We start from the raw sequence: 26,830 nt of genomic DNA, 5'->3' as shown, positions 1-26,830 counted from the left end.
CTGTAGAGGACTGCATTTATCAAACTGGACAACTTAAAATACAGTTCTTTTCTTGGACAATTTAGAGGGGTAAAAGATATATGTTTTTCAATAGTCTCAACTCAGTAATAACCTGAAGAGATTTTATTTTAAAACTTTCTACCAAGATAAAGGTATCACTTCATGCAATCTAGATTCAGCAGGAAAAACAAGTTTTAAGCTGAATTATAAAAATCAGAAGCTTCCAAAAGAGTTCACTGAATTTCATGAATTTCATTGTGTGATTGTGTGGTGCATTATGGTATAACAGCATGGCAGCAAAGACAAGTGCATTCAAACGTAAGCCGGTGAACCTTGACTTTTATTTTGTGGTTTTTAAGAAAGGAAGAAAATGTTAGAGAGCATTCTTTCTTTTTTCCTTTCTATGTCCTTTCAAAAAAATTGAAAAGATGAGATGCACAGAAACCTCCCATCTGAAACTTATTTCTAATTATATAACTATTGAAATACATCGGGTATTATACACAGCCACAGTATAATTGCTTTCATAAAACTTTTGCAATGCTGGCCACTGGCTGCTTAATGATCTGATGCTAAGAAGGCATGTGACTTTTACCTTCTGCCATTACGGATGTCATGTAACTGGTTAGTTAAAAGAAAACTAGTAATACCTCTCAGCTCATAACAGCTCAAATGGTATCAAAACTAGCTCGCAATATATTTTAAGAAGAAGCAAAAGATGGTAATATTTTTTCTGAACTTTAAAAAGCAATCATACAGTGAAATGTATGAAAAAGATGCATACTATAATTTTATGCACAAATGATAATTAAATGCATTGTATGTAACATACTTATTCAAATGAAATCTCTTACATTATCAAGATAAATGTCCATTTTCTTTTTTTTTAAATGAACCATTCCTTTCAAGCTATTCTCAGAGAGCACAGAGTATGTTCTTCTCTGGAAAAAAAGTGCTTACTGGAGCCATGTGAAAAATATCATCCAGTAAATTCTTGCTAACCATGTACATGACTACTGTTCCAGGGATATAAAATACCTCATGAGCCCCCAGATTTTGCCCTCAGCAAGTAAAAAAAGTACCAGGAATAGGAAAAAAAGTCTGACAAAAAGCAATACCCATCCATTCTCAGATTATTTACCCAACTTAAATATTTAGTCATGGGTGAATTCACTTTTATTATGGATGAATGAGTAAAATTTAACTGCTGCATACAAACATTAGTATTTCACGGAAGTACACTATAGCTATTTTCTAATGAGCATTGATTTCTAAGGCCAAAAATATAAGTAAGATTTTAAGCAAAGCTTATTTTTTTTCCCGTGTTTTCATATATTCTAAAATAATCTAGATAAATATGCCTGTCACTGTAGTATAGTGTCTGAGGCACTGATGGCTGAGGATAGAAATAATTTGCTTCCCAAATGCAATATTAAAGTAATGCTTCAGAATAAAGATTTTATTGAAAGAAATCTCCAAATAGAATTCTGTCAACACATAATTTATGGACAAGAAGGTGAATAGGAAGATCTGGTGACTTCCTGTAACTTGGTGTTTTTCAGAATACCAGGCTGCAGCCACAGGTCATACATGAATTGCCAGATTTGCTAATGGCAAGCAGCTCAGTTTCATTGCAACTGGAATATCTCAGTTCTACTATAGGGAAATATAAACAGGGTGAAATTAGTGGCTGTAGGTGTTTAAATTGGCCAAATATTTGTTAACTGTCTTTAACTACAGGCTGTAGCTCACTCTAGTCAGAGGAAAAGTTTGGTTTAAACACTTGTAGCAGCAACTAATCTGGTTCTCACATTCTGCCCTGTAGATATTGAGTTTTTGCCCCTTCTGGGGAATGCTCAAAGACAGAGGGGCCAGAAAGGGTTGTACTTTCATAACAATTTTTAAGAAACACTGATTTGGCTAACGTACTTTTTTTTTTCTTTGCTATACCTTGTCACCAGGAAATGTGTAATTTTTGAATTGTAGTGATGGCAATCACCATTAAAGCTATCCAGAAAAATTATGCTTACTCTTATTATAATAGTATTGTTATTTGGTCTTGATGCTTTAGGATTTTTTGATTAGGTAATAAATTGATAATTCAAGAATTCAAATGTAAAACTCACAAAAGATATGTATGAAAAAACAATACATCTGAAGGATTTTTTTCAAGTTTAAAGAAAACTGCATCAGTTACATGGATTAACTTCTGGCAGTAAGCCTCTTCCGAAATCACTATATTGATGGGCTGCTTTATGAACAATGAGGTCTTGCATCAAAAACGGCTGGTTCAGACCATAACTGAATATGATTACACTTTAATACAATTATACTGGTCCTTACACTTTTGTTTCTCTTCTAGAAGAGAAGTTTTCAACGTAAGAAGACTTGTACCTTTCTACACTCCACCCTCATTGCACAATAGCCCTCAAAACAGCAAACACAAAAAGATGGTATTTAGTGATTAAAAGACTTTTTACTTCAGGACTAATCATTTTCAGCCTTAATTAAAGAAAGGCTTATAATGAGGACAGAGTGTACTTTGGATATTTTTCAAAGGCACCTTTTACTTACGTCAACAGGTACCAGAAGGCTCTTGCCAAGATGTTGGTTAAAAGAGAGACACCAGGCTTCAGTGTAACCATTCATGTTAGGAACATACTTCTTTATTGTCTCATCATTCAGCCTCAGCCAAACACCATCATCATTGTGGATCTATGGGAAACAAGCAACAAAAACGAGCCATGCCCTCCTGTAACTGTTTGTGGCTAGTAAGGATTAACAGCCCTTAAACAAGCAAAGAGTAGCAGCAAGGGAGAAAGGCTCTTAACTATAGTGCAGAATGTAAGAAGAGGTGAAGAGGAGTATTGACAAAATCAGAGTATCAGAGCAATCAGAGGCATATGTTTTTAGCAGACTAGGTGTGAAATAAAATTTAAATCAGATCATGCAATAAGATTTGCTTTGAGAGAAGAGGAAAGAAATAAGCTAAGCCTTCATAAGCTTACTATCCCCACTTTTGATTTTTCCACTTCTGCTTTTATTTAGTATATTGCAAAAATATCCTTTGCATAGGAAGTTATACTGTAAGAAAAATACATGCACAATAGTCTAACGTAATAGCCAGCTGTCAGAAGTATAAGTGAAAGGTGCAATGTAAATGATACCTACACTTTCGAATTTTTGTTGAAATAGTAAACCATGAAGAACTGTCCTTAGAGATAATATATTAAGATGAACTCTAAGAATTTTGTTTCCTCATGTCACAGTCTCAAAAGTTTGCTGCACACATTTTAAAATAAGTAAGGAAATAACAACTTGAAAAATGAAATTGGTAAATATTTAGAATTTTGCAATTTATAGCTAATATGTTCTTAAATTATATATGTCAACATCTAAACATGAAAAACTCAAGTGATTATTAGCATGGATTAACTTTACATCTTAGACCAATTTTCAATAGAAACTTCATATTAATTACCTCGTCAATGAAAGTGATGGATCCATTGACTTTCACTATGCCTATTTGCTCACTTTGAAGGGAAGGGTGGCTACGGATACGAAGCCCTGCACTGTCCTTGGCCACAAATTTGCGAACCTAAGAGAAGCAAAGGAAGACAGTAAGGAAGAAAAATTGGAACAGAGTTTTCAAAGCGTAAAAAGAAATAGATTTAACAGATTCTGAAATGCAATAGTGATGAAATGGCAGTCTTAAGAGTTACAGTTTGTTGCTAGTTTCCCATGGCTGTTGCGTACAATTGTATTTTTTATTATACCGAATACAACCATAATGTTCAAAAAAGTCCTACAAGTAGAAGTGAATTGATGCAATCTCTGAAAAATCTCTGTTATACAATATTCAATACAAGCTTCTGATTCTTTTAACTGCCCAACTCCATTTTATTGATTTCTGTAAGTTTCAGAGTTCAAGGTTTTGTTTTTTCAAATTTAATATCTCCAACAACTCATCAACCCAAGATTACTGGTTCCCATTTGGTGCTACCAAAACACTCTTGTTTAGTCAGCTTTTTAGTCAAAATTTGGATATTTTTCTTAGTTAAAGAATTTTAAGTAGCAATTCAAAAATAGTAAGAGAGCCAATCTTTCCACTTCTTTATTTTATTTATAAGATAGCTATCTCAATAATTTCTCCCTTTTCCATAGGAAGGTTAGATCAGACGTTGCTTGTTGCTAGTATGATGTACTACAACACCTAAAATCTCCCAGTTGTTATTCACTATCATTTTTTTGCCGTTCAATGGGTCAGGTGCCGTATCAGCTGACCAACTGAAGACCAAATGTAAAATCAGAAACTGTAATTTCCAAAACTGAAAAGATGGCTTGAGAGATTCACATATTCTGTGTATGTTGTAGAAAACTTTCTCTCTTGGAAGGCTTTTTCCAAACTCCACATGTAAAACTGAAAAAAGTATCAACTAATAATATAAACATAAACTTTTATTCAACCTACAGCACAAAATGACAAGGAAAGAATCAGCTCAGGAAAAGGTAATTAAATCTAATAGTGAAGTGCATTAATTCATTTTTTTTAAAGAAATGAATTATTTTAAGAAATTACATGTATTTTATAGGCTAGTTAAAAAAAAAGACAGGTTTCACTGGAAAACGGCTTAACTGAAAAAAAAAGGAAAACTGATAAAAGGAAAGAAGCATGTAAATACCAGAAATTTCAAATGTGACTTTACGTCCAAATGTATAAGGTTTTGTTTAGTGGCAATCCTGTTACTCCAAGAATTTAATTTCTTTCAACAGGCAAAACTAAGTGCCACATCCAAGAACTTTCAAGGTCTTTGTAAATATACAACGCTAAATCACTACGGATAGCATTCCCAACATATACAAGCTTATAAACAAAGCCATGCAAATTAGGAGGTGCTGCATTATTACCCCAAAATTTTGGGATCCAGAAATCATGATGGGTTGGTCAGAGCTTCAATTAAAAACTTGAATTAAGAGAAAGGAGCATTCACACATCAGATTTAGGAATATATAGAGGCCTGGAAAGAGCGCTCTCCCTCCTTGTATCAACTAATTATTTAATAGAAAACCGTAAACTGTAAATATGGATTCTTTAGCGATCAGATCCACTGAGAGACTGTCTAAGGGACTCCAAGAAAAGACAGATGAGGCATTCTCCTTTCACGACAACCCTAATTATCTCAGTCTTTCTGATACAGAATCTCTTTGTTTTAAACACTTCCCTATGGCACAGTGGTTGAGTAACTCTCTCCTTTAACATCTTCACAGTCAATTCTTCCATGGAGCAAACAAAACTGGGCTTAGCCTGAAAGAAGTGACTAATGCAGAAAGGCACAGCAATGAACGTACATATGCATGTATACATACATATGTATATATAAAACAGTGCATAGTGCTTTGCAAGAGCTCTGTTACTGTGCTGTCCTATTTGGTGAATGTGAAAACAGGTACATTTTGCAGCACGGAAAGGTATGTTGTACAGGATACAACCACCTTAACAAGAGCATTACCTTCCTGTGAGGAGAGGCAAAAAAAAAATCCCCTGCCCAGAGCTTTTCTGGTTTTTGCCATTGACACTAGTTGACACAGTTGACACACTTCTTGTCCGATCACGCAAAGACAGAAGAAACCATCAAAATCTGTTAGTATACAACCATATTGGTACCAATCATGCCCCTTCCATTTCAGCTAAAGTAGGGCTGCTTTCTTGTAGTTGTTCCAAATACCCCAAATTACATTACATAACTTGAGAGAGAATGTTTCCCTCAATAGGATGTGGCATGGTATTGACTACAAATTTAGTTATCTGAATTTCACAGCCAATACGGGAATAGCAGTTCTTATTATTCCAGGCTGGAAACAGGTAACTATGATTATTATCTTTACCAACTTTGACAGACACGAAAATCATATTTTCATCCCATTTCAAATAACAGAGAATAAAGAAATCAATACAAAATCATGATATATCAAACACTTTCAACCTGAGATTAGATCAGGTTTGACCTCAAAACTGGAATGCTCCACAGGTTCAATGAAAATATTTGAATTGAGAACAGATCACCACTTGAGAATGCGCTGTTAGTGTCTTTTGGTTATAACTATCTGAAATTTAAGGCTGGAAAAGAAGAGGAAGAAGCTTCAAGAGCTTAACTAGCCCACTCCTCTCAATGAAACAGGATTTGGTATATCAGACCACCTTTGACTGATACATGTGTAATTTGCATTCTTGGCTTCAGAAGCATGGAGAAGAGTACAGTAATTACCTTCCTATATTAATTATAATACTGCTGTTCATACACACAGAATTATTCAAACTGTTTATGAGAATCATGACACAGAACAAAGAAGACTAATAATATGATTTACCACAAAAAATCTAGTGTATTATTGCAATACCAATAAATCCTCGCCATGGATGAAGCCTCTACAGACACTAGGTATACAGGACAGAAAGATGGCTCTTCTTTCAAAGAGCCTACAACTCAAAACAAAAAACCAAGACATACAAGCAGAAAGACACAGGGAGATGATTAAACACTGGCTAATATCTCAGAATATCAGTGATCTAACTTTTGTCAAGCATTCATAACTGTCACGGTGAGTGTTACGTGACTAAATGCAGCTATCATATACAAGCAAGGTACCTAGATTCTCACTGCAGTAACTGAAAAGATAAAAGCCACTTCCAGCCAGCAATTTATCTCACCCTGGAGCGGATGTCTCTTTCACTTCACTGACTGCAAATGACACATACGATGATGAGCTTGGACAGAGATGTTATTAAGTTATGTGAAATAAATCTCACCCAATAGGAATGGGGAGTTTTAATTAGGTTAACAGAATAACCAGGAAGTCATGAAGAGCTAATCCTAACCACAAGAGAAAGGAGAAAGCCTAAGAGTGTATTTTTTTTTAATGCATTAAGGAGTCAAAAGCTGCTTGGTAATTAAAGGTGAATTTATTATTTTTTTTCTTTTATGGCAGGGTTGCAGGGAGATAGATCTTGTTAGCGGCAGAAGCAGATACTGGATCTATTTATGGACTGGGGAGCTGTATAATAAAGTTATTGTCTCTGATTATGCAGAAAGTTGGAAAAGAAATAGATCACGATGCACTGCATAGGTAAGAAGTTGACAAATACTTGATCCTTTTTGTAACATTTTGTAATGTTTTTCTTAGATAGCAGAGGGGAATAGTCCACCTTTGTTCTTGTAATAAGACAGGAGGATAATCTTGTGGCATTTCAGAATTCTGCACCTTTTAATACAAGTTAATTCTATGAACAAGAGATTCAGCACCTTGCTGGATATCACCTCCTTAGCATCTCAGAGAAAGTAGGGGTTGTTCCCCCATCTGGGCTTTTTCTTTAAAGCATTGACACCCTTCAGCTTTCCTCCATTATTTGTCCTTTGGGATGCATGAAATGGGGAAGTCAAAAGCTACAGACAGGACTTGTTAAAATAAAGTATGAAATTCTAAGAAAGATGTTACTGAATTCATATAGCATTTTGTATTGACTGAAGAAAGAGCCTTATCACAAAACAAACAAGATCTTTATAAAGCTATTATTCCTTTTCATACTATAGTACAATATCAAACAAAAAGAACTAATAATGGTGCATAATGCAGTCTGTATTCTTCAGAGTGGTTGCACAATGTTTGGGTGACAAACCAAGAGAAAGGTAGTTTCTGCACAATTTCTCAGTTTTATTAATGGACAAACAGAAAGATAATGGAATGACTATCTTTCATTTTATGTGTATTCAGCATATTAAAGTGATTTACAAATATCCTCAAGTTCTGCACCACTATAACATGATAAAGCATGTACTAAACAACCATAAAACCCCACTCAAAGACTACTAAAATACATGTTTTTTAATTCTCCAAACCTTGTTTGGCTGAGGTTCTGCTTTTGGTTTAATAAGTTGGGTTCCAGGTGGTATCATTCCCTTTGGAGGATCTTTTACTTTCACTTCTAGTCCAGCATCTATAAGCAAACAAAGACTGAGTTTAAGAAAAACCATAAGGGGATATGTCAATCAAAGGTGACTATAGTTGATCTGTGCTGTAACTCATAGCATACAAAATAACCACTCACTGATCTGTCTCACATAGGCAACATGTGCAGGTGCTTAACCATGCAAAGTATTACTTTCCCAACATTTGTATCTTCACATGAGGAAATTTATAGATACATCATTTATTGTTCCTCTTAAATATCTGTCACACATTATGCACAGAAGCACTATTAATCAGGTAATTTTGTATCCTAACGGTATCTGCAGGGGTAATGTTTCAAGAACTATGAACGGAGAAGAGTTGTATGTTTAAAGTGTGCAAGTCAAAGCTTCTGGAGAGATGACAGCTAATGCATGATGCCCTGCTGGAGATGCTAATCACAAGAATGCAATAAACGAGTATGAGCCTTGGAAGCACAGTTATACAACAAGAAAAGGCCTATAACATAAAGAGACAGCGTCTTACCAACAGTGTCATAAAAATGGAATGGGCCGGAAAATATCCCAAGACATAGTAAAAAATCTCTGATCATAAAGAAAAATCTATTTAAAGAAACAGTTCAAAGTTAAGTAACGGATGGATATAAGCTTGGGTAATCTTAAGAGAAATTATTTCAGGAGTCACAATTAAAGCCAAACTGTAGTAAGCTGGTGACCTTAGTAAGTCTATTTGTTTCGTTTTAAAGGGTGATCCTTTGAAAAGCAGCAACTTGAAAAGAAGCAGTCAGACCTACCGATAAAACTGTTGGTTTCAGTAATGTTCTTCTAAACAAATGCGTGAGTAACAGAAGGAATTTAGGAGGGGAACCAAGATGGTAAAAGGTTTGAAACAGAGGGGAAAATCCGTGCTGTCAGTATTCAAGTTAAGCACGGGCATCCAAAGGCTTGACAGGTGATAGTGATAAGATATTAAGATTGAACCAGAACAGGAGTAACACTGAAGTAAGATGGCACAAATAAGTATTAGAGGATACTCACACCTGTCTAATAACCAAGCTTAACAGCTGTGTTCTAGTATTTCTAAAAGTTGGCCCTATGCAATGCATGCTCTGAAGTAATGTGTTAACACCTTCCCTTTAAAGGAAAGACAGAAAAAGATGGTAAACTCTATGTAGAAATGTAACAACTACTGATTTAAACTGAAGTGTAAAGTTTGTCTATTTATAGAGAAGACTGGGAACCAACTGACAAAGGACTGGAGAAAATGTGATTGAGTATATTGGAAACCTCTATGAAGGAAAATGTTTCAGCTTGGGGAACAAAGATAATGATTAAAACAATCTTTTATTAATCTTATCTTCTATAAGTAACGCAGAAGATTGATTATCCCATTTCAATGCCATAGATACTGAACTATGAATGTTACGTGTATGGGTGTTTGTGTGTATTTATGAGAATCACTGTGTACTTACAAAAGAAACTGCACAGCACTGAGGGAGATGAATTGCTGACAAACTCACATAAACCCTCCTATGAGATCTGGGCCTAACCATGAGGCCTTCAATATCTTTGCTATCCTATTCACCATATTACCTGTAAGACTAACCAGAGATTTGACTGATTTGATAAAACAGTCAAAAAATGAGTAAACAAGTAAACAATCATAGGAGGGTTATCAATCACCAAGGTTATAATCAATCAAATACCATCCAATCATGAGCCTACTGTACAGCTAAAAAGAAAAGGTTGTTCTTGGAATTATACCCTGAAGGCTGCAGAACTGCTAGAAATGAAAATGCACTCAATTGTAATGCTGTTTATACTAATTATATTAAGCGTTGTCTAACTTTATGTGCTTACATGTGGTATACCTCCTGCTGACTATAACACCTGCTCCAGAACACCTGTGAGGCAAGAGCAGATGCTGCCAAGTACTGCACTCAACACATGGTTTTATATACTGAAGTGTACTCATCCTATTTACTGCGTGGACCCCACTAAAAGTGGGTCAACACAATCTGAGGGGTACAAAATCATAGACTGAAGCCCACCCGAAAGCACTATCCAGATGGAAAGGCCTCATAAAAACGTTAAGATTGAAAAGTACTGCCCTCAACTCCAGATCTGAAGTACTGCTTAATAAATTACATCAGGTAAATGAATTAACAAATCAGACTACAAATTCCACATGCAAAGTTTTACTCCATAAAATTGATGCCTAAAGTATTGCTACCTTCTTGCATCTGGAACTGAATTAACAACACAAGCATAACAGTACATCCAAGCCTGACTGATATCCACACTTTGTTAACCAAACGACTCTACATCATTAAAATAATAATATCTAAATAGTCTAGATGCAGAAAGCATGGGTGGAATGTTATAGGCAAAAAAAATAGCTTAAATTGTGAATGCTAGCAGGTAGCAGATAATTGGGTGTGAGGGGGTGTATGCACGCATGTGTGTATGCCGATGGATGAATGTCAGAAATTAAACTTTTGAACACACAACCACAAGCCCACCACTTGCTAGCTGCAACTGATATGGGCTGGTTGTAAATTTTGATAACTCATGGACTAAACAAAAGTTGCATGTCCTGAATCTTCCAATTAGGAGACTAATCACATGTGCTTCTGCACATAGACAATTTAGATTGGGAAAACTGAGGGCTTGGGGCTTCAGAAAGAGTAGCAGGCTAAAAAGAAGGATTCTTGAAAAGAGGGAGGGTCTCAGAGAGAAGAAGAGGGCATGGAAAGAAGAGGGTGAAGATCCTGACTGGAGGCAGGATCTTGAAGGTGGGGGAAGGTCCTGGGGATCAGAGAAACGTGAAGAGACAAATGCCAGGGGATGCCCAGGCACCTTGGCCAGTACCCTCTGAGACAGCTAACTGCAAGCAGCTGCATGGTGCAAACTGACATGACTGTCTGACCTTCCCGGGCCAGCATCGATCTGCCTCCTGGGGTGGGAGGGAGGGAAGGAGTGAACCTGTGAAATAACCAAGTAGGATAAAAGCTCTAATTGTGCTGGATTTTAAATAAAGTTCAGTATCCACGTCCACTGTGGGCTGTTATTTCCTCTGTCTTGACCCTGACAATACTGACCTAGCTGCTATGCCTGCCCGGAAGCCTAAGGTTTTGTTTCCTATCCAAATTTGAGATAAAAACCCCAGTGAGGAAATCCCAACCTCAAAAAAACTTAGTGTTTGTTGGCTAGGTCTAAAACAACTGATAGCCTTTTAGCCCATTCAGAGGTCATGGTACCTCATCTTAGAGTGCCCTATATACCAATTTCAAAGGGCACCTGAATTCCTTCTAGTGATGGAAAGATCTAGTATCAGCCCATTTTACAACATGAACCATGGCAGAAGTATTGTCCATGCATATCTGGACATGGTTACCTATAATTACTATTGTAGATAGAGGAGGAGAGTGAGAGTGTACATTTGTAGGCATATCTGGGAGAAAACAGTGTTAAGTATGTGCACAGACTATTTATTAGGCCCACAAACAGATAAAAAATGGTTTCTAGGTTTCTCAGTCTGAGCCTGCCGTAAGGAATACTGAAAAGTGGCAACTGCATAGTGATTTAAGAAATCTCCTGGCACTTCTAATATATGTATATATTTTGCTCCAGAAAGCATTTTTGGGGGATTTACCTGGTATTTATGAACAGGTGATATGGGATCACAGAAGAGAAACAGAGTAATGTAGGTTGAAAGTGACCTTTAGGGGTCCAGATCCCCTCTGGGTGGCCCTCCCTCCTCTACTCAAGGTAGGACCAATGTAGCTCAGGTTCGTTTTGTTTTCATCTCTGTCTCATTAACAGTCTCAAAGACTGTAACAGTTAAGTTGTTTTTAACATGCAGAAAACTTCCATAAAATAGGTTTATGTTAGACTTGTAATATTACAGGTAACATGAAACATATTCTGAGTCTTCTTTCACTTTTCGATTTCAGATGCTGAATTTTGACATACAGTTCCAGATACAGGCTTTTTTTTGGACAGGTATTCTTTCCACCTCATGTATACTATCTCATACTACAGTCCCAAAGATCAGCAAGCCAGGTAAAAGATTTTCAGCAAGGAAGAAATCCAAAGCATTTAAAATTGGTACAAATATTTGAAAGTCTCAATTAAGACCACACTTTCTCAATTTTCCACAGGAGAGATGACACTATTTACTCCTGTTTGGTCAGAAGCAATTTCCCCTTTTCTTAGGTTCTTCAGATTTTTATTCCTTTTAACTATACATCCCAGCCAGTCTCAGCTGAAACAGGACATTTTTCCTACAGCCCTAAACCTCTCAAAGCAACAAGAAGAGTAGGGAATAAGGTACTCTATTACCCTTGCAGTCTAGCCACATTATATACATGTTTTCCAAATATGACTTTATTTCAATGAGAAAATAGTTGTGATTTTTTTTCTCTTAAGAAAGAACGGGAAATTAGACCTCTGGGCCAAAATGTGGTTGCTAGGTTTTGCTATAAACTTTAATACTAAGCATTATGAGCACTGAGAAACCTATTCATTTACTGACACACAATATAATAATAGTTTTTGCTTAAGTACAGTTAAAATTAGGTACCTATTTCGATGCCATCTATAGTAACGTGAATGGTATAGAGTCCAACTGCTCCTGGAGTCCAGTTTGCACAGTATGTACCATCGTTATTGACTCTGATCAACATGTTTTCACTGGGTCTAGGTATAAACAAAACAGAATTGAAACCATTAAGCAATCGCTGGCTTCTTAAAAATTATCTGTAATACTTAATTTAGAAGCTATTCTATTTTTTTTCTTCCAGAAAACCTAAATAGCATGTCTCCCCCTGTCCAATGCACTAGCCCCAAGTTATTGCCTATAAAGGTATTAGCCACATGCATTTATAGCAAATGATGAAAGATCACATTCAGAAAGTGGATAGTAAAAATAAGCAATCAACATCAGAAAAATTAAGAATGCAAGATTTTAAAAAGAATCTCTAAAACTAAGAAAACAAAATGATATATAAATTAGAAAATTTTCTGTGTTGAAAATACATTACAGATTTTTACTCAGCCAAGATTTCTCTGCAGTCAAGGCTTGTGGCTCCGGGTATAAGCAGAAATGACAGGACATTTTAACTTTAGTCCCTCTTATAGGGCAATTTTTAATGTTTACCTCTTTGGGGTTGGTGAAGCAAAGCGTAGTTCTTCAAAAGAATAATTTTCATATGCCTATAAATAGATGAAATTAAAAACATTACATCAACAGTTATCAATTATAACACCACCAGGAATAAAAATAAAAGTGGAGTATTTTCTCAAAACACAGAAATCTAACTTTATGTTTACCAGAAGCATTGCGTAGGGAATCAGAAATCAGTTCCAAAACACAAAAAAAGAAACAAGTGTACATACATACATACATGAACAAATACCTTCACTTTATAAATTGCCAGCCATTATTTAGGTATGATATATATATATTTTTTATATATATTTTGTATATATATAAGAAATATATATATATTGCTAACAAAAGCATTGTTTACTTACTACAGTCATAGCCTTTGAATTCTTTTTAATCTAATCTTAATAAAAAAAGTCTTTGGATTCTTTTTATCTCCCTCTAGAGAGCTGTATTTAATAAGCTAGATTTTAAATTCCTTGTAGGTCACAAATATCCATAGAGCATCTAAGGGATACAGCACCACAACAATTTAAGTCAATCTAAGTCTGTGCTGGCATGATCCCAGAACACTGCTCTCATGATTTCATTCTCTATTGTGCATATCATAGAATAATAACTTATGTTAGATGAGACCTCTCGAGGTAATTGAGTTCAACCCTCTGCTCAAACCAGGGCCACTCTCAAAGTTGGATCCAAATTTCAAATTCAATCAGCTTGTTCAGGGGCATATCTGGTCAGGTTTTGAGTATCTCCAAGCACAGAGATTCCACAGTTTCTCTGGGCATCCTATTTCAATGTTTGACTACTCGCATTGTGACTCTTCCCCCTCACATCTAAACGAAAATTCTCTTTTCCCAAATTGTGTCCACTGCCACGTATCCTTTCTCTGGGCACCTCCAAGGAGAGTGTGACTCTGTCTTCTCTGTAACCTCCCATGAGCACCTCAGTGCCTATAGTTAAACTGCTATGACAGCACTAAACTAACCTTAAAAAAGTGAGTAGTTTATGCCAGTTTAATTCCCCAATCTAGCTGCCCAAACATATGCTTTCCAGAAAATGGACCAGAGTATTGTAGAACTGATGAACTCTTAGATAAGCCTAAACTATTCTGAAACCACAGCCTCAGAAATAAAACAAATCCTGATAATTTGAAGATGCTTCACAGAACAAAAAAGAAATGACGCTTTTGAATAATCACTGTAAACTGAAATATAGAGTGCATATAAACATTCTAGACATGGGGGTGAGAAGTTTAGAGAACATTGCTAGATTATTAAATAGCTGACGTGAAATTTAGGAACTATTGTAGTAAACAGCTGGGAAAAATCCATATGGCATTCAGAAATCATAGAGCATACAATATAGTAATTGCAAAAGCTAGATTTCACTAGTCTCCCAGCAGATGAAATTAGAGACAGTTCAAAGATTAAGGAACGCAAACAGTTTCCTGGGTTCTGACGTAATTTGGGCTCTGTCCACCAACATTTGAAAATCCCTGAGATTCTGGAGTTTCTAGTTTGAGCTCTGTGTGGTCCAGGACTTTTCCAAAACTTTCTGTAGTCTATCCTTGTAAATCGCAAATGTCAGCAGTGAGCACAGCCCTACTCACTCACGTAGGGCAATCAAACATCTTTAGATTCATCAGCAAAGGATCCTCTTGAAACTCTGTTTACCAAGCTGTGTAGGCAAGTAAAAATAGGCAAAAAAAAAGTTCCCTATCTTCCCGAAACATCCTATGTCTCATGACCTGCCAACAAGTGTGTGCTTTCTACAGCACAACTGCATTCAAGACACCACTGTATTGACTGGCCACAGCAATCTTTAAAATGTCTATCTGAAGATGAGGGAGATGATGTCAGAAAAAACAAGGCCCACAATGCCTAGTAATTCATGCTACAGTCACCAAGAGGTGACTAGAAGTGATACTTCTGTTGACTCCCACTAGAAAAAAGCCTGTCCTGCTTTCACAGTTTCTTGTGAAATGACTTCACTAAAAAGCCCCTGAAAAATGGAAAACATTAGTCCCAGAACTGCAGTAAATACCTCAGCAAGAATATCCCTGGGCCTCAATGGCTGCTGAGTTACCAGATTCCCATGTTCCATCAAAAGTAACAGAGGGAAAAGAGATAGGATAAAAACATTTGAGCACACCTCACACAGGTTAACCATTACGTTATCTATCATCTATAATACATAAACCATCATCTATAAGAGAGATGGTTTGGGGCATCAGTCCCCAAGCCTGTCATGATTTATTTCAAAAGCAGTGAGAAATTACAGTTTCTAATCACATTTGGATGTTTCCATCAAGTATTCATACAACATACATGTTGATATAAAACAGAAAGGTCAGTGAATGTTTGCATTTTACACTGAATGAGCGTGCTGAGTAATGCAGGGAGGGAAGAGGAAGAGAATTTTTACTTTCCTGAATCAGTAAGTTGTTAATAAACTAATCAAGAACAGCAGGTAACAACACACTTGCATTTCCCAGAAGGTCAGACAGTCCTTACTATAAACAGCAAAATATCAACTCTCTGCCGAATTTAAAAAAAAAAAAGGAGCTGAAGTTTTTGGATAGAAAAGACTGATTTTGACGGAACCTCTGGAAGACTCCACAAAAAGGTGTTGAATAGAAAAGTCAAGCATGCTTGAACAACAAGAGAGAGATGCTTTCTGTATTTACCTAGGTGTGTGATTTTCTTTTACTTCTTCACCTTTACAAATATTTGTAGTGTTATCTACTAAGACAACTTTCAATGAATACTTGCACTTTCATTTTATTTTACCCTGATGTGAATTAAAGATGATTACAAGTTAATTGGCTAATATCAAATATTCCTCACCCAAAGGCTACATCAATTCTGAAGACAAATTCCTGGATACTTTATACTTGGCTCCATAGTCAACTACTGCAGACTATCTAATGTGTTACAAGGTGTGTCACCATAATACCTGTATAAGAAGGTTTGATACCTGTTACTAAAAAATCAGCAGCATATGCCTGTGTATAAAGAAAGCCCACGTGGCCTTAACTTTGAGTAAATAATATATTTTTTCATCAAGTCACTGGAAAATGATATCAAGTAGCACCAAGCTAAGAACTGATCCTCGTGGTACCCCAAATAAAATCAAAATTAAATCCACTTGTCTCCCTGATACAGATTCTGTGGCTGTAAATACATTTTCAGATGAGTGACTTAAGGAGTTTTTAAACCATTTGTTTTACACCATGTTGATTTCACATTTCTTTCACTGATCCATTAAGCTGCTGTTTACTAACCAGTTGAGCTCCTTATATATTCTTATATATGAGTACAATATATACATAACTTCTTAATGCTCTAGCATTATCATCTGTAGAAAACAACTCTGTAACCTTTAAAAAATGCTAGTTTGCTCATTTTTCCCATAAGTCCACATTAATTATAATAAGTAGTATTATTCTCTAATTCCTGACTAATCATGTTATTATCAAACCCCTAGTTATATGGGGGTGGGGGGGAATCTCACATCTCTTAATAGACTCAATATATTGCATATATGTAATTTAACCCACAGATTCCAACACATGCTCAAATCAATACCAATTGCTCAGTTTTCACCTGCCACCCCTTTAAAAACCATTGCCAGCAAACTCTGATCCGTCTCTTTTGACAATAGCTATTTTCAATAGATACTGTTAAATATTTTCCTACATGTGATATTTTAATTTTCTAAAGTTGTTACAGAACTCATTTGTATGATCTTTTCACTGTGCTGAGCTCAGACTTTTTTCCTATGTTTATAATACAGATTCCTATCAACACTCCAACCCTATGTGGGTATACAGGTTTGATATTTTTTTCTATTTCAATAGTGGTTTTCCTTTTCCCTCTAACTCAGGCTAGTTTGTTAATCAGTGTAACTAAAATCAATCAAAGACACTACTTATCTTTTTAAATTCTAACCTGGCTCATAACTGTTTATAGTTTAGGCAATTGGCCCCTTTTGATACACACAGTTCTCTCCTGAACTTAATAAATACAACTGAGGCAATTTCGAACTAAGTAATTCATTTTTAGATTGTCATCAAACTGAAGTATACTTTTTTCCTTCCCCTCTGCACAACTTCATACACACTTGGAATATTGCATTTTACAGCTACATTGCACAAATGACAGTAGTTTACCTTCATCATTGTAATAGCAATATATCGAGCTTCTTTTACTATCATTGGTTCATAAGAAGAGTCAAGCTTTGGTGAAGGAAGTCCTCCAAAGGTCATATCAGTGCTAGGGGAAGCAGCTGTTGCAGGACTCCCTGGTATTCGTTGCACCTTTTTAACTTGTTCTTGTTGCAAAGATGTTTTTTTCTGAGAAACAGGAATAGCTTTGACCTCTACCTGCAGTAAGATGCGTAATGCAGAAGATGATTTAGGGAGAAAACACACCCACACGTTCTTTTACATCTGAGAAAGTACAGTGACAGAGTGGTTAAAGTATTCACTATAAATCCAGTCATGGGTCAGAAACCTATGGGCCTACAATTAACTCTTTGCAAAACCAAGTAAAGCATCTCAACACAGAACTTGAGAATGCAGAAGTACAGGAGGGAAGCATTCAAGTGACTTTGTATATCATCAGTAAGGGCCAGCAGGGTTTAGTTCTAATTTTGTGCTGATTATGCCTATCCCAAAGCACTCTCTAGAAAACAACATGCATTCTGGTATGCCTAGCTAAGTTTTCCCACCACAGGAAATGCTACAAAGTGCAGGATAGAGCCTTCCAAACGAGTGCATAGGTTTCAGAGAGAGTCACTGGGCCTTCCTAGATCTGGCTTAGAAATGGCCAAACTGGATTTTGACTAGCTCTACAAAAGAATCACCCTACTCTACCTTTATATTGTGCTCTTTAATGCATCTTTTATTTGATTTTTCTCCTGAGGTACCACAGACCTCCACTACCGCAGATAACAAAGAGTCAGCTGTACTTAGTTTTCCGAGGAAGAACAAACTAACTATCTTGAAAGTAAGTTTATCTATTACTGATCATAAATCGGCAATAAAGTGTGTTTAATTGCTGTAGATTTCTAATGCTGTTAAACAGAATTTAACTTAATTTACTAGAAGTTAAATCAGTACATTGCATGCTGAATGAATCTAAAGGAATGATTAAATTAGTATTTCTGCTACTTTAATACAGTAATGTAGAAAAATAGTCATTCAGTAAAAAACAGCAACTATTTTGATGTGTGTATTATGATCAATCCTTTTCCTGCTTGACAGAATAGGATCACTACTCACCTTTCTACTTCCTCTACTACGAATTTAAGTCAATAATCACACATTTAAATTTCAATCAAGTTGTGTTTGTAACTAACTAGAATCTTGTGTTAGTGTTATACACTCACAGTTCATTAATGAACTTACAGCCCACTGTAAGATAACTCACATCACATACAAAGAGTAGATCTGAGAATTCTTTTGGCAGGAATTATGCCTTTGTATCTTGTTATAAGGTACTTGATTTATTTCTGGGCTTGAGCAAAACCAAGTCTTGAAAACATCTGTACTAGTCCAGAGTAATAGTGGAATTTAAAACTTAGACGAAAACTAATTTATTAAAACTATGTGAATAGCATTTGGTGTTCAATTTGGGTTTTTTTGAATGCTTCATTACATCAAATCAAGTAGCCAATTTTTATGGATTCTCATCATTTTACACATCACTATCATCATCAAATATATTCTATAATTGGTTATTCCCACAGGTATACATGTCATTACAAATCAGATTGCATGAAATGGTGTTAGCATAATAGAGAATTTCATAATTCTGTGGATGTAGAGGCAAGAAGGTCTCACTGACTACACTGAATCTAAGAATGCCACTCTCTGCGGTATGCAAGAGTATTCTGTGGAATATCTACAGTACTAAAAATTAATTCATTAGATTATTATTAAAAGATGGCATGATGAAGTATAAGAACAGACAAGATTATTGTAATTACCTTCATATTAGGAACATGAACAACATCCCCATACTGGTCTTTTGTTTGTACTGTAATAACAGTTGGCCAGCCACATCTAATGTCATCCTTATTTAAAATCAAAGATGTTTTCTGAGGATCAGCATATGAATCTGGCTGAAGCCATCTACAGCAAGGAGAAACACTTAATATTAAAACCTCTTCTAGCCACAAAAAAAGATAAATTCATAGTCTGTACAAACATGACCTTTGTCTAAGAAAGGATGCAGAAGGTCTGAACACTTCAGTGCTTTTCCCTAATATACTAACAGAAACAATATAGCCAAATACCTTCACTTAATTAATATTTGACATAATTAGTAAAATTATATAACTAGTTGTTTAGGGCAAGCAACAGTGCAGTTTTAAAAATTTAACACCTAACTAAACTTTTTCTATTTTGATACAAAATTTACACATTAAAACCATGAAATAATGGATTTATTCATGCAGCACACAAGTTGTTACCTTGCAAGTCGTCCTCCACTCGATCCTGGTACACACGCAATGAAGTCCTCCAGAAATGACTGCTCATTGCTTTGTACTTGCAGTGGAAGGTTTCCTTCAAGAGCTTCCAATATAGTAGGTGAATGAGATAGTGCTAAGCCTTTACCAAGAATGCCAGAATGAGATTTGCACACCTTTTTTGGGGGGAGAAGAAGTGGGGGGAAGGGGAAAGGAAGGCAATAAAACAGCATTTTCAGTATCTTATATGTAGCTGCTTTCCTATAATATGACAATATTGGCAAAGACTTTTGGGGGACTGGAAAACATTCCAGTAGAAGAGTGTATAAACTCTGCCTTCATGAAAGTTAAAAAAAAAAAAAAAAAAAAAAAAAAAAAAAAAAGGCTGTTCCTATATCCTCTGGTATTGTCCACTCAGTCTAGGAAACATCAATGATTTGTGTCAAAAGAGATTAAATGAGCTTGAGTTGAAGGAGGATTTCTGGAACAAATAACAAATTAACACGTACTTTCGTGTTATGAGTATCCTTAGCAGCTGAATTGTGACCAGAAGAATGAAGAAAGCCCTTCTGAAATGTGGTCAGTGAGAATGTCCCAAAAGAAAATAAAAGGCTGGACATATAGCTTAGAGAAAGGCAGACCTCTTAAGTAAGATATTTTTTGGTGAGACAAAGTAAAAGAAATCCCTTCTCTGCAAGAAGGGGAATAGGAAGAAAGGTGGGGAGTTGTATAAAATATTGAACAGATCGAACTAAAAGTGAAAATGAATCCATTACTTGCATATACATTCTTAAATCACTTTTTGAATTAGCACACAGTGGGTCCAAGAACAGTCTATGGAAAAAAATGTGCCTTTCAAGGAACAGATGATTCTTCCCAGGCAGTTTCTGTTTCACCATCCTGACATCCAAGAAGGTTACAAAGCCTATGCAGTGGTATCCTACTATAGACTAGCACATTTCTCCAGCAAGTACAGTAATACCTAATTCTGAAAATAGATGCCTTGAAGCTAATTAGAAGAGAAAGAATGTGAAAACTGTTTTCTTTGTTCATTGTCAGCTATGGGCTATAAACAGGGAACTACTGACCAGCGCCGGCTATCATCACAACACAAAAATAAATCATCAGTCCAGAAAAACTGCAATCAAATTATTTGGGACTTCATAAGCATCATTGTTCAACTGAAAAAGCTATTTTTTTCTGCAATTACGAAGATATGTGAAACACTAATTTTGGTAGCACCTAAAATATGTTGTTAAATCAGAAAACCTAAGCCAGAAGCCATCTGATTTCCTATGGGATATTTATGCATTTTTTTTCTGAGCAGGTTTATTATCAGAAACACATCATATAAATACCGAACTTCTGTAAGATATTCTGAGATAGAATTTAAATAGTTTCACATCAAGTCTGGAATGCCCTGCTTTCACATGTTTTATCTATGTCCATTATCCCTTAAAAAGGGTACTCTTCATAAAAAGTATTTCTTTCAAGATAGCTTCTGTGAAATATGTAAGTGAATGTAAATCAACTGGCAAGTAATATTATATTCTATTTACACAAAAGACTCTAGATCTAAAAATCAACTGAAAAGTCATTCTGTATCATGCATTATCAAGCAGGATATCTGTTTGAAAACAGATCCATTAATTGACCATGAAATAGTAAATAGGGTTCCATTACTGAAAATTTTCATTTTGAAGCCAATGACTAAAAATGTTTTGTATGTCCCTTAGGATCAGAATTCTACATCTCAGACAATATTCCATCTAGAATCTACTTTCTACAGAGACTTAACTACTGTGTGATATGAACAAATGAGCTAAAAAGACCTGTGGAAGGATACCTACAAATATTCCAAACTGCCCTGCCTCCAAAAAGAGGCAGTGACATCAGTTTAATGATTCTTGTTCAGCTAAGTAGGAAAAACTGCACTTTCACAAATTATTAATTGTTTTTGTCATGAATAGGACAATTTGAATGGCATGCTTTTGATGGTCTAAGCAGCTCTTCAGTTTTAAAAGCTCATATTCCCCATGAGGAATTATGAGACAGCCAGAAACAGAAAGAGAGAAACAGAGATTAAAAAAAAAAAAGTCACTAGTTTTGAAAATTTAGGGCAAAATTATTAAATTATGCCTGTTAATAAATGCTACTGGTTCAATAACATTTTAAAATAGTTTTACAGCAAACTAGATTCCCTCCTATTATGAAAACCTTACAAGTGATTTTCTTCTGTAGCTGTCAAAAGATTTCAACACAACTATGTAGCGAAATATGCTGCAATGGAAAAGAAGCAATAGTATACCTGTAAAGCAGCCTCTTCAAGAATCTCAAGATCTTCTTCAAATTCATTACCTGCTGTAAAAATATAAACACGTTTTTCATAAAAATAATACTGACATTTATCTACTTATTATAGAATATGAAATTCAATTCTATTCAGTAAAGCCTTTTATATTACAAAGTTAAAATTTGTAAGATGATGGGCAACACTATTTATTCAGTAGTTCAAAGGTTAATTCGATATTCCTTAACGAATAATTAACATTTTCAAGTAACACAGTAAACATGCAATATTGTGTTGTTCAGTGAACAAGCAAATAAACAATGTAATTTAAATAAAATAAAAATTTGGACCTTATCTTCTTATCTCCAAGACAGTATGTATGGCAAATCTTTGGATGTAACTAGATATTTTCAGAGAAAGATTTTGGGAGGGGAAGATGATTTCCAGTAAGCAGAACTTATGAACTGTGCACAAGCTGCTCCCCTATAAGAACTTACCCTCACAATGCTATTTGAAAATCTGGTAAACTCTACAAGGTTATGATTCTTTCTAAAATATAAATCTCAAATATATTCTCTTATACAGTATTTGCTCCTCAGAAATGCAACTCAAAATTCTGATTCCACAGTGACCAGAGTTGCCAAACACAGTCTTTAACACAAAAGAAATGTAAAACAGGTAGTTACCATATTTCTACTCTCTGTCAAAAACATATCAGGCAATTCTACTAGTAAGAAGAGAGAAAGAGAAATCTAAAGAATAAAGTCATAATGCATTTTAAAAAATTGAAAGAAATAAAAGTATATAGAAATTCTGCTCTCAGAAATAGCTAATACAGAGTTGAAACAAGCAAATAAGTAACAATGTTAAATACATCGATCAATTCCATACTGTTGTTCAAGTCAGATTACAAACACAGACCAGATCTCTCACTAGAACAAATATCTTAAAGTCTTGGAGAACTAGACAGGAGAAAATGTGACCTTTTGGTCACATTATTTGAGGTGGTAACTCAAATAATATTTGAGTGCACTCTCACAGATGAAGCTTTCCTAATGCATGAAGGAATTGCAGTTCAGTGCATCTTCCTCCAGAGCAAAAAGGCTAATGCCTTCTTGATGTCCTTGCAAATCACTTTTTTTCCCTAATGGCTCTAGAGGAACACTTGGACAAGTATTTGATTACATGTACACAGAATATATCCACTATGAAAATTAATAAAAAGCACAGAACTGCTTTGCGAAGGACAACCTCCTTAAAAGCAATACACCAAGATGCAATCACGCAAATAATACTAAAGATGAAAGGATCTACAGGGATGCCAGTCACAACTACCAACTCTGATTTGAAGTCAATGCAGTCATTTTGGATATTTTTCTTGACAGAACATTTCCAGACAAGTCTTTTTTCACCCCCATGATGCCCTTTGCACAACCTTCCTAGACATATCTGGTGAGAATTTTCATGCACTTGTTTACTTCTTCCTTTCTTAAATTCTGCCTTGACATTCATCAAGTTTCTTATTCTCTCTTTAAAATCTCTATGTTTTAAGAGCACTCAGTTGGATCCGAGGTCTAAAAATTATCTGGGAAATGCATGAGGATTTATTTTACCTACACTGGGGCAGCAAAGTGTGAGATAATACACCCAGACCTAGACATTATAAGATATCTCTATGGGAAATGGAGGAGCTATAGGCCCCTGCTTTGGGTGATTCATTTCATTTTTTCTTAGATGTTCCTTTTAGGATGAAATGACCCATCCTCTGAACATGTCTACATTAACTTCAAAAGAGAGAGAAAGAAGGCTGGAGTTACTAGTTTAGACACAGATGCCTAACTTCTAAATGCCAAAGTTCAGGCATTGTAAGTGAAGTTGTTTATTCCCTTCTGGAGTGAGTCTTTTGCTTAGGCTACTGTCTTCAGACTGTAGACATCTACACATACACAAGAAACCAAGGTAGAATTACAAAAATTGTAAAATAAAGCATCTAAAGGTTTGAAAAGTCTAATAGGAAAGGCCTTCTTGTGTGTATGCATTACAAGACAGTCTTTTATGTGATTACATACATTTTCCCTTAAAGGACACTCCATCCTGTGAATAAAATGATATTGCACTACAGATAAGCAATGCCAGTAATATGTAATACACAGACACCATTTTACTTCCAGCAAAAGCAGAAGAGAAATAGTCTAGAATGCAGGATAAGTAGTCTGGTACTAAGGCATTTAAATGCTGCTCTAGAAAAACAGATTTCATCTCTTTCCCTGCCACTGTTTCGTGGGCCAGATATCAGGCAAAACACTTAAACTAAGCAAAACTACAAACAACTGAAAACAGTCTTAAAAAGATGGCACTGTGGTTTCCATCACACTACTACTCCTGTGTACAATTGATCAGGTTTGTTTACTCATAGGGTCCAGTAGTCTTATAGAGAAACACTGTGTGCTTATGCCTTTTTGTCATTGTATTTGTAACACTATCAGCAATACTAACAGACTTCATTGAAGTGCTGGAGTAGGTGTTAAGTAAATGGTCAGATGCATCAATTATAATTACTTCTGTAATCAGGAAACCCTTTACAGTCAATGAACCTATTGGTCTGTTGCAGTTCACACACAACCTCTTTTACAGGTTTGCTGAGGCTGCATAAGTAACTCAGCTGCATGTTTTTCATTTGAAATTCCTCCTATCTGAAAGCAGATAAGCAAATTATGCATCACCTACTTTCATTTTCTAAACATTCCTTTTTTAAAATAATTTAAAACAAAACGAAACAAAACCCTTTTGAGAGAAGAATGAAGTATTAGAAAACCTGGGAAATGAAAGGAAGTTAGAAGCACTTAAATTTCTGCTTCTTTTTTGCATAGAAAAAGAGAACAACAAGGTAAGTGGGCACTAAGGACATCAATGAAATTGAGGAATTAATGTGGCTATTGTTGGAAGGATAACAGAATAGAGCACTCTATTTAAACTACAGAATTGCCCGTCCTTTTGAGAGAGAAATACAGATTTACAAGTGCAACTGAGATGCCTACTCACAACATAAAGTAAGAGATTTGCACATTCAAATACAAAAGAAAAATACCAGGTTAAAAAAATTCAAATTAAGTTTTGTGGCAGTAACTGCACACTGATCAATGCCTTCCTGCTCATTAATGTGCACCTTTCTCTTCCACCTTCATTAACAATATTTGAGCTCTTGTTTGCAATCCTAAATTAAAACCTAATTGCACTAATGTTTACTGGTAGAAATCCTATTATACAGAATTTGGTTGTATCGTTAAAAAGTTCTAATTCAGTTTCCATATCCATTCATTTTTGCTAAACTCTCACATTTCCTTTCATCTTGAATTGCATTTGGGTTACTGCAAAATTGTATTTGCTGCATCTGCTGTAAAAGTATGCATTATTTTGGTAATTGTAAAAAAAATCAGCAGAAATATTTTAGGCTGTGAGGTCTAGAGATACAATGACCACTTTCAATATTAAAAATACAATTTTCCACTTTGCAAATCAACGCTGCAGGTATTTTTCATTCAAAAGGTGTAGAGTGCAGGGAGAAAAAAAAACAGTGAGAGAGAAATACAAATAAGATACCTGCACGTTTGTGGAGTACCACCAGGAAACTGTAGGATATAGCTCGTACACTGATACACTACCTGTGGATGGGGGTGAGTAGGTTCAGATTTAAATGACCAGGTTTCCCTCCTCTCCATAGGCACAAGAAGGGAATAGTGTAAGCAGAAAACAATGCTATTTTATTATCTCTGTTAACTAAATATGTTTTAAGAATCAATTTTACATCATCATCTCTAAGTAAAAGCATCACTAAGACTGAAAGGTATTATTCATTCAGCAAACTTGAGTTAATGATGAAGTAACAAAATGTGTTCTTTGAGAAGGACTTACCAATCGGAAGCGCTAGATCTTTCTTCATCAAAGCTGCTGCACATGACCCTCCTAAATTGGCCAATTCTTTCTCCAGCTGAATAATACCCTTCAAATTTAAATAAAATTTTAAACAAAAATATTGTTTCAGAAAACACAACTGAATGAACAGGTTTCCCTGACACTACTTTATTCTAAGAGATATTAATGCTGTATTCCAATTTGAAGTGTCTCGTAATATTCTCCTTGCCTTACATTTATGCTGTCATATTTTGCTGTGACATGGACTGGAATACAAAAAATTTTAGAACAATTTCAACTAGGTAGGAGTATTATTAAGGAGGTTACCAGGCTTCTGGTAGCCTACTATCAGAGGAAGATACTGTGTTTAGTCCTTAATGTTAAAGAGAAAGGGAACATCCTACTGCAAAAACTACTGATACATATTAAGATTACAAAGCAATACCTCTCCAAAGCTGTATATACATACACCATGCAAGCTCATTTTTCTGTATTGTTTAAAGGTAATGCTGTTTAAAACTTTGTTTTCCTCCTCCTCTCTCTAGCTGGAGAGGCAAGGATGGGAAAAGGATTCCACATTTTCTCCATTATAAATCCTAGAAGAAGCTCTCCACAGTTTCTTCCCTCCAATTTTACCCTGGAAAGAGATTTTTCTTCCCATTGATTCTGCCCTTCTAGGAGAAGAGAAGATTCCTCCCCCCCAATGCTTGCCACTGAAAACACGACAGACAGTCTCCCTCAGTATCTTTCAATCCTATTCTCAGGAGAAGGGAACAGAGCTGCTTCTATTCCATATGCCTCAGGCCACATGCACACTTTTCAAGCACAAGGAGGGAAGGAGGCTGGGTACAGGGAATGGGAAGAGAGCAGCATTGCTAGGGAGGCTGTAGCTTTCTGGCCACAAAGAAATGTATTTGATATATTCCCTTCAATTTGTACCAACTGCAGGCAAGCACAGCCTCTTTAACTGCTCACAAAAAGATGCTGTTGAGAGTAATACTAGTTTTAAGTTTTAAA

The 26,830-nt window shown here is 35.6% G+C and overlaps 1 protein-coding gene across 16 annotated transcripts in view; it reads right to left on the bottom strand.

Annotated features, from left to right (window-relative positions):
* Positions 1-26,830, bottom strand: part of MYCBP2 (MYC binding protein 2) — a 214,485-nt gene that overhangs the window by 74,830 nt on the left and 112,825 nt on the right. For 12 of the 16 annotated variants that reach the window (XR_010387199.1, XM_064504730.1, XM_064504731.1 and 9 more), the window contains 10 exons: positions 25,814-25,901; positions 21,920-21,972; positions 19,615-19,787; positions 19,129-19,273; positions 17,309-17,521; positions 13,126-13,181; positions 12,550-12,665; positions 7,896-7,993; positions 3,482-3,598; positions 2,575-2,715 (listed from right to left, as the gene is read on the bottom strand). Coding sequence is in view for 15 of the 16 variants with exons in the window: in XM_064504730.1 (XP_064360800.1) it covers positions 2,575-2,715; positions 3,482-3,598; positions 7,896-7,993; positions 12,550-12,665; positions 13,126-13,181; positions 17,309-17,521; positions 19,129-19,273; positions 19,615-19,787; positions 21,920-21,972; positions 25,814-25,901 (1,200 nt within the window). In the remaining variant the exon portion in view is untranslated. The remainder of the gene's footprint in view (positions 1-2,574; positions 2,716-3,481; positions 3,599-7,895; positions 7,994-12,549; positions 12,666-13,125; positions 13,182-17,308; positions 17,522-19,128; positions 19,274-19,614; positions 19,788-21,919; positions 21,973-25,813; positions 25,902-26,830) is intronic. The other 4 variants (XM_064504739.1, XM_064504740.1, XM_064504741.1 and 1 more) reach the window with 2 other exon arrangements.

The sequence above is a fragment of the Dromaius novaehollandiae genome, chromosome 1 (assembly GCF_036370855.1).
Source record: "Dromaius novaehollandiae isolate bDroNov1 chromosome 1, bDroNov1.hap1, whole genome shotgun sequence".
Classification (NCBI taxonomy): Eukaryota; Metazoa; Chordata; class Aves; order Casuariiformes; family Dromaiidae; genus Dromaius; species Dromaius novaehollandiae.
This window is presented reverse-complemented; position numbering and strand designations above follow the sequence as displayed.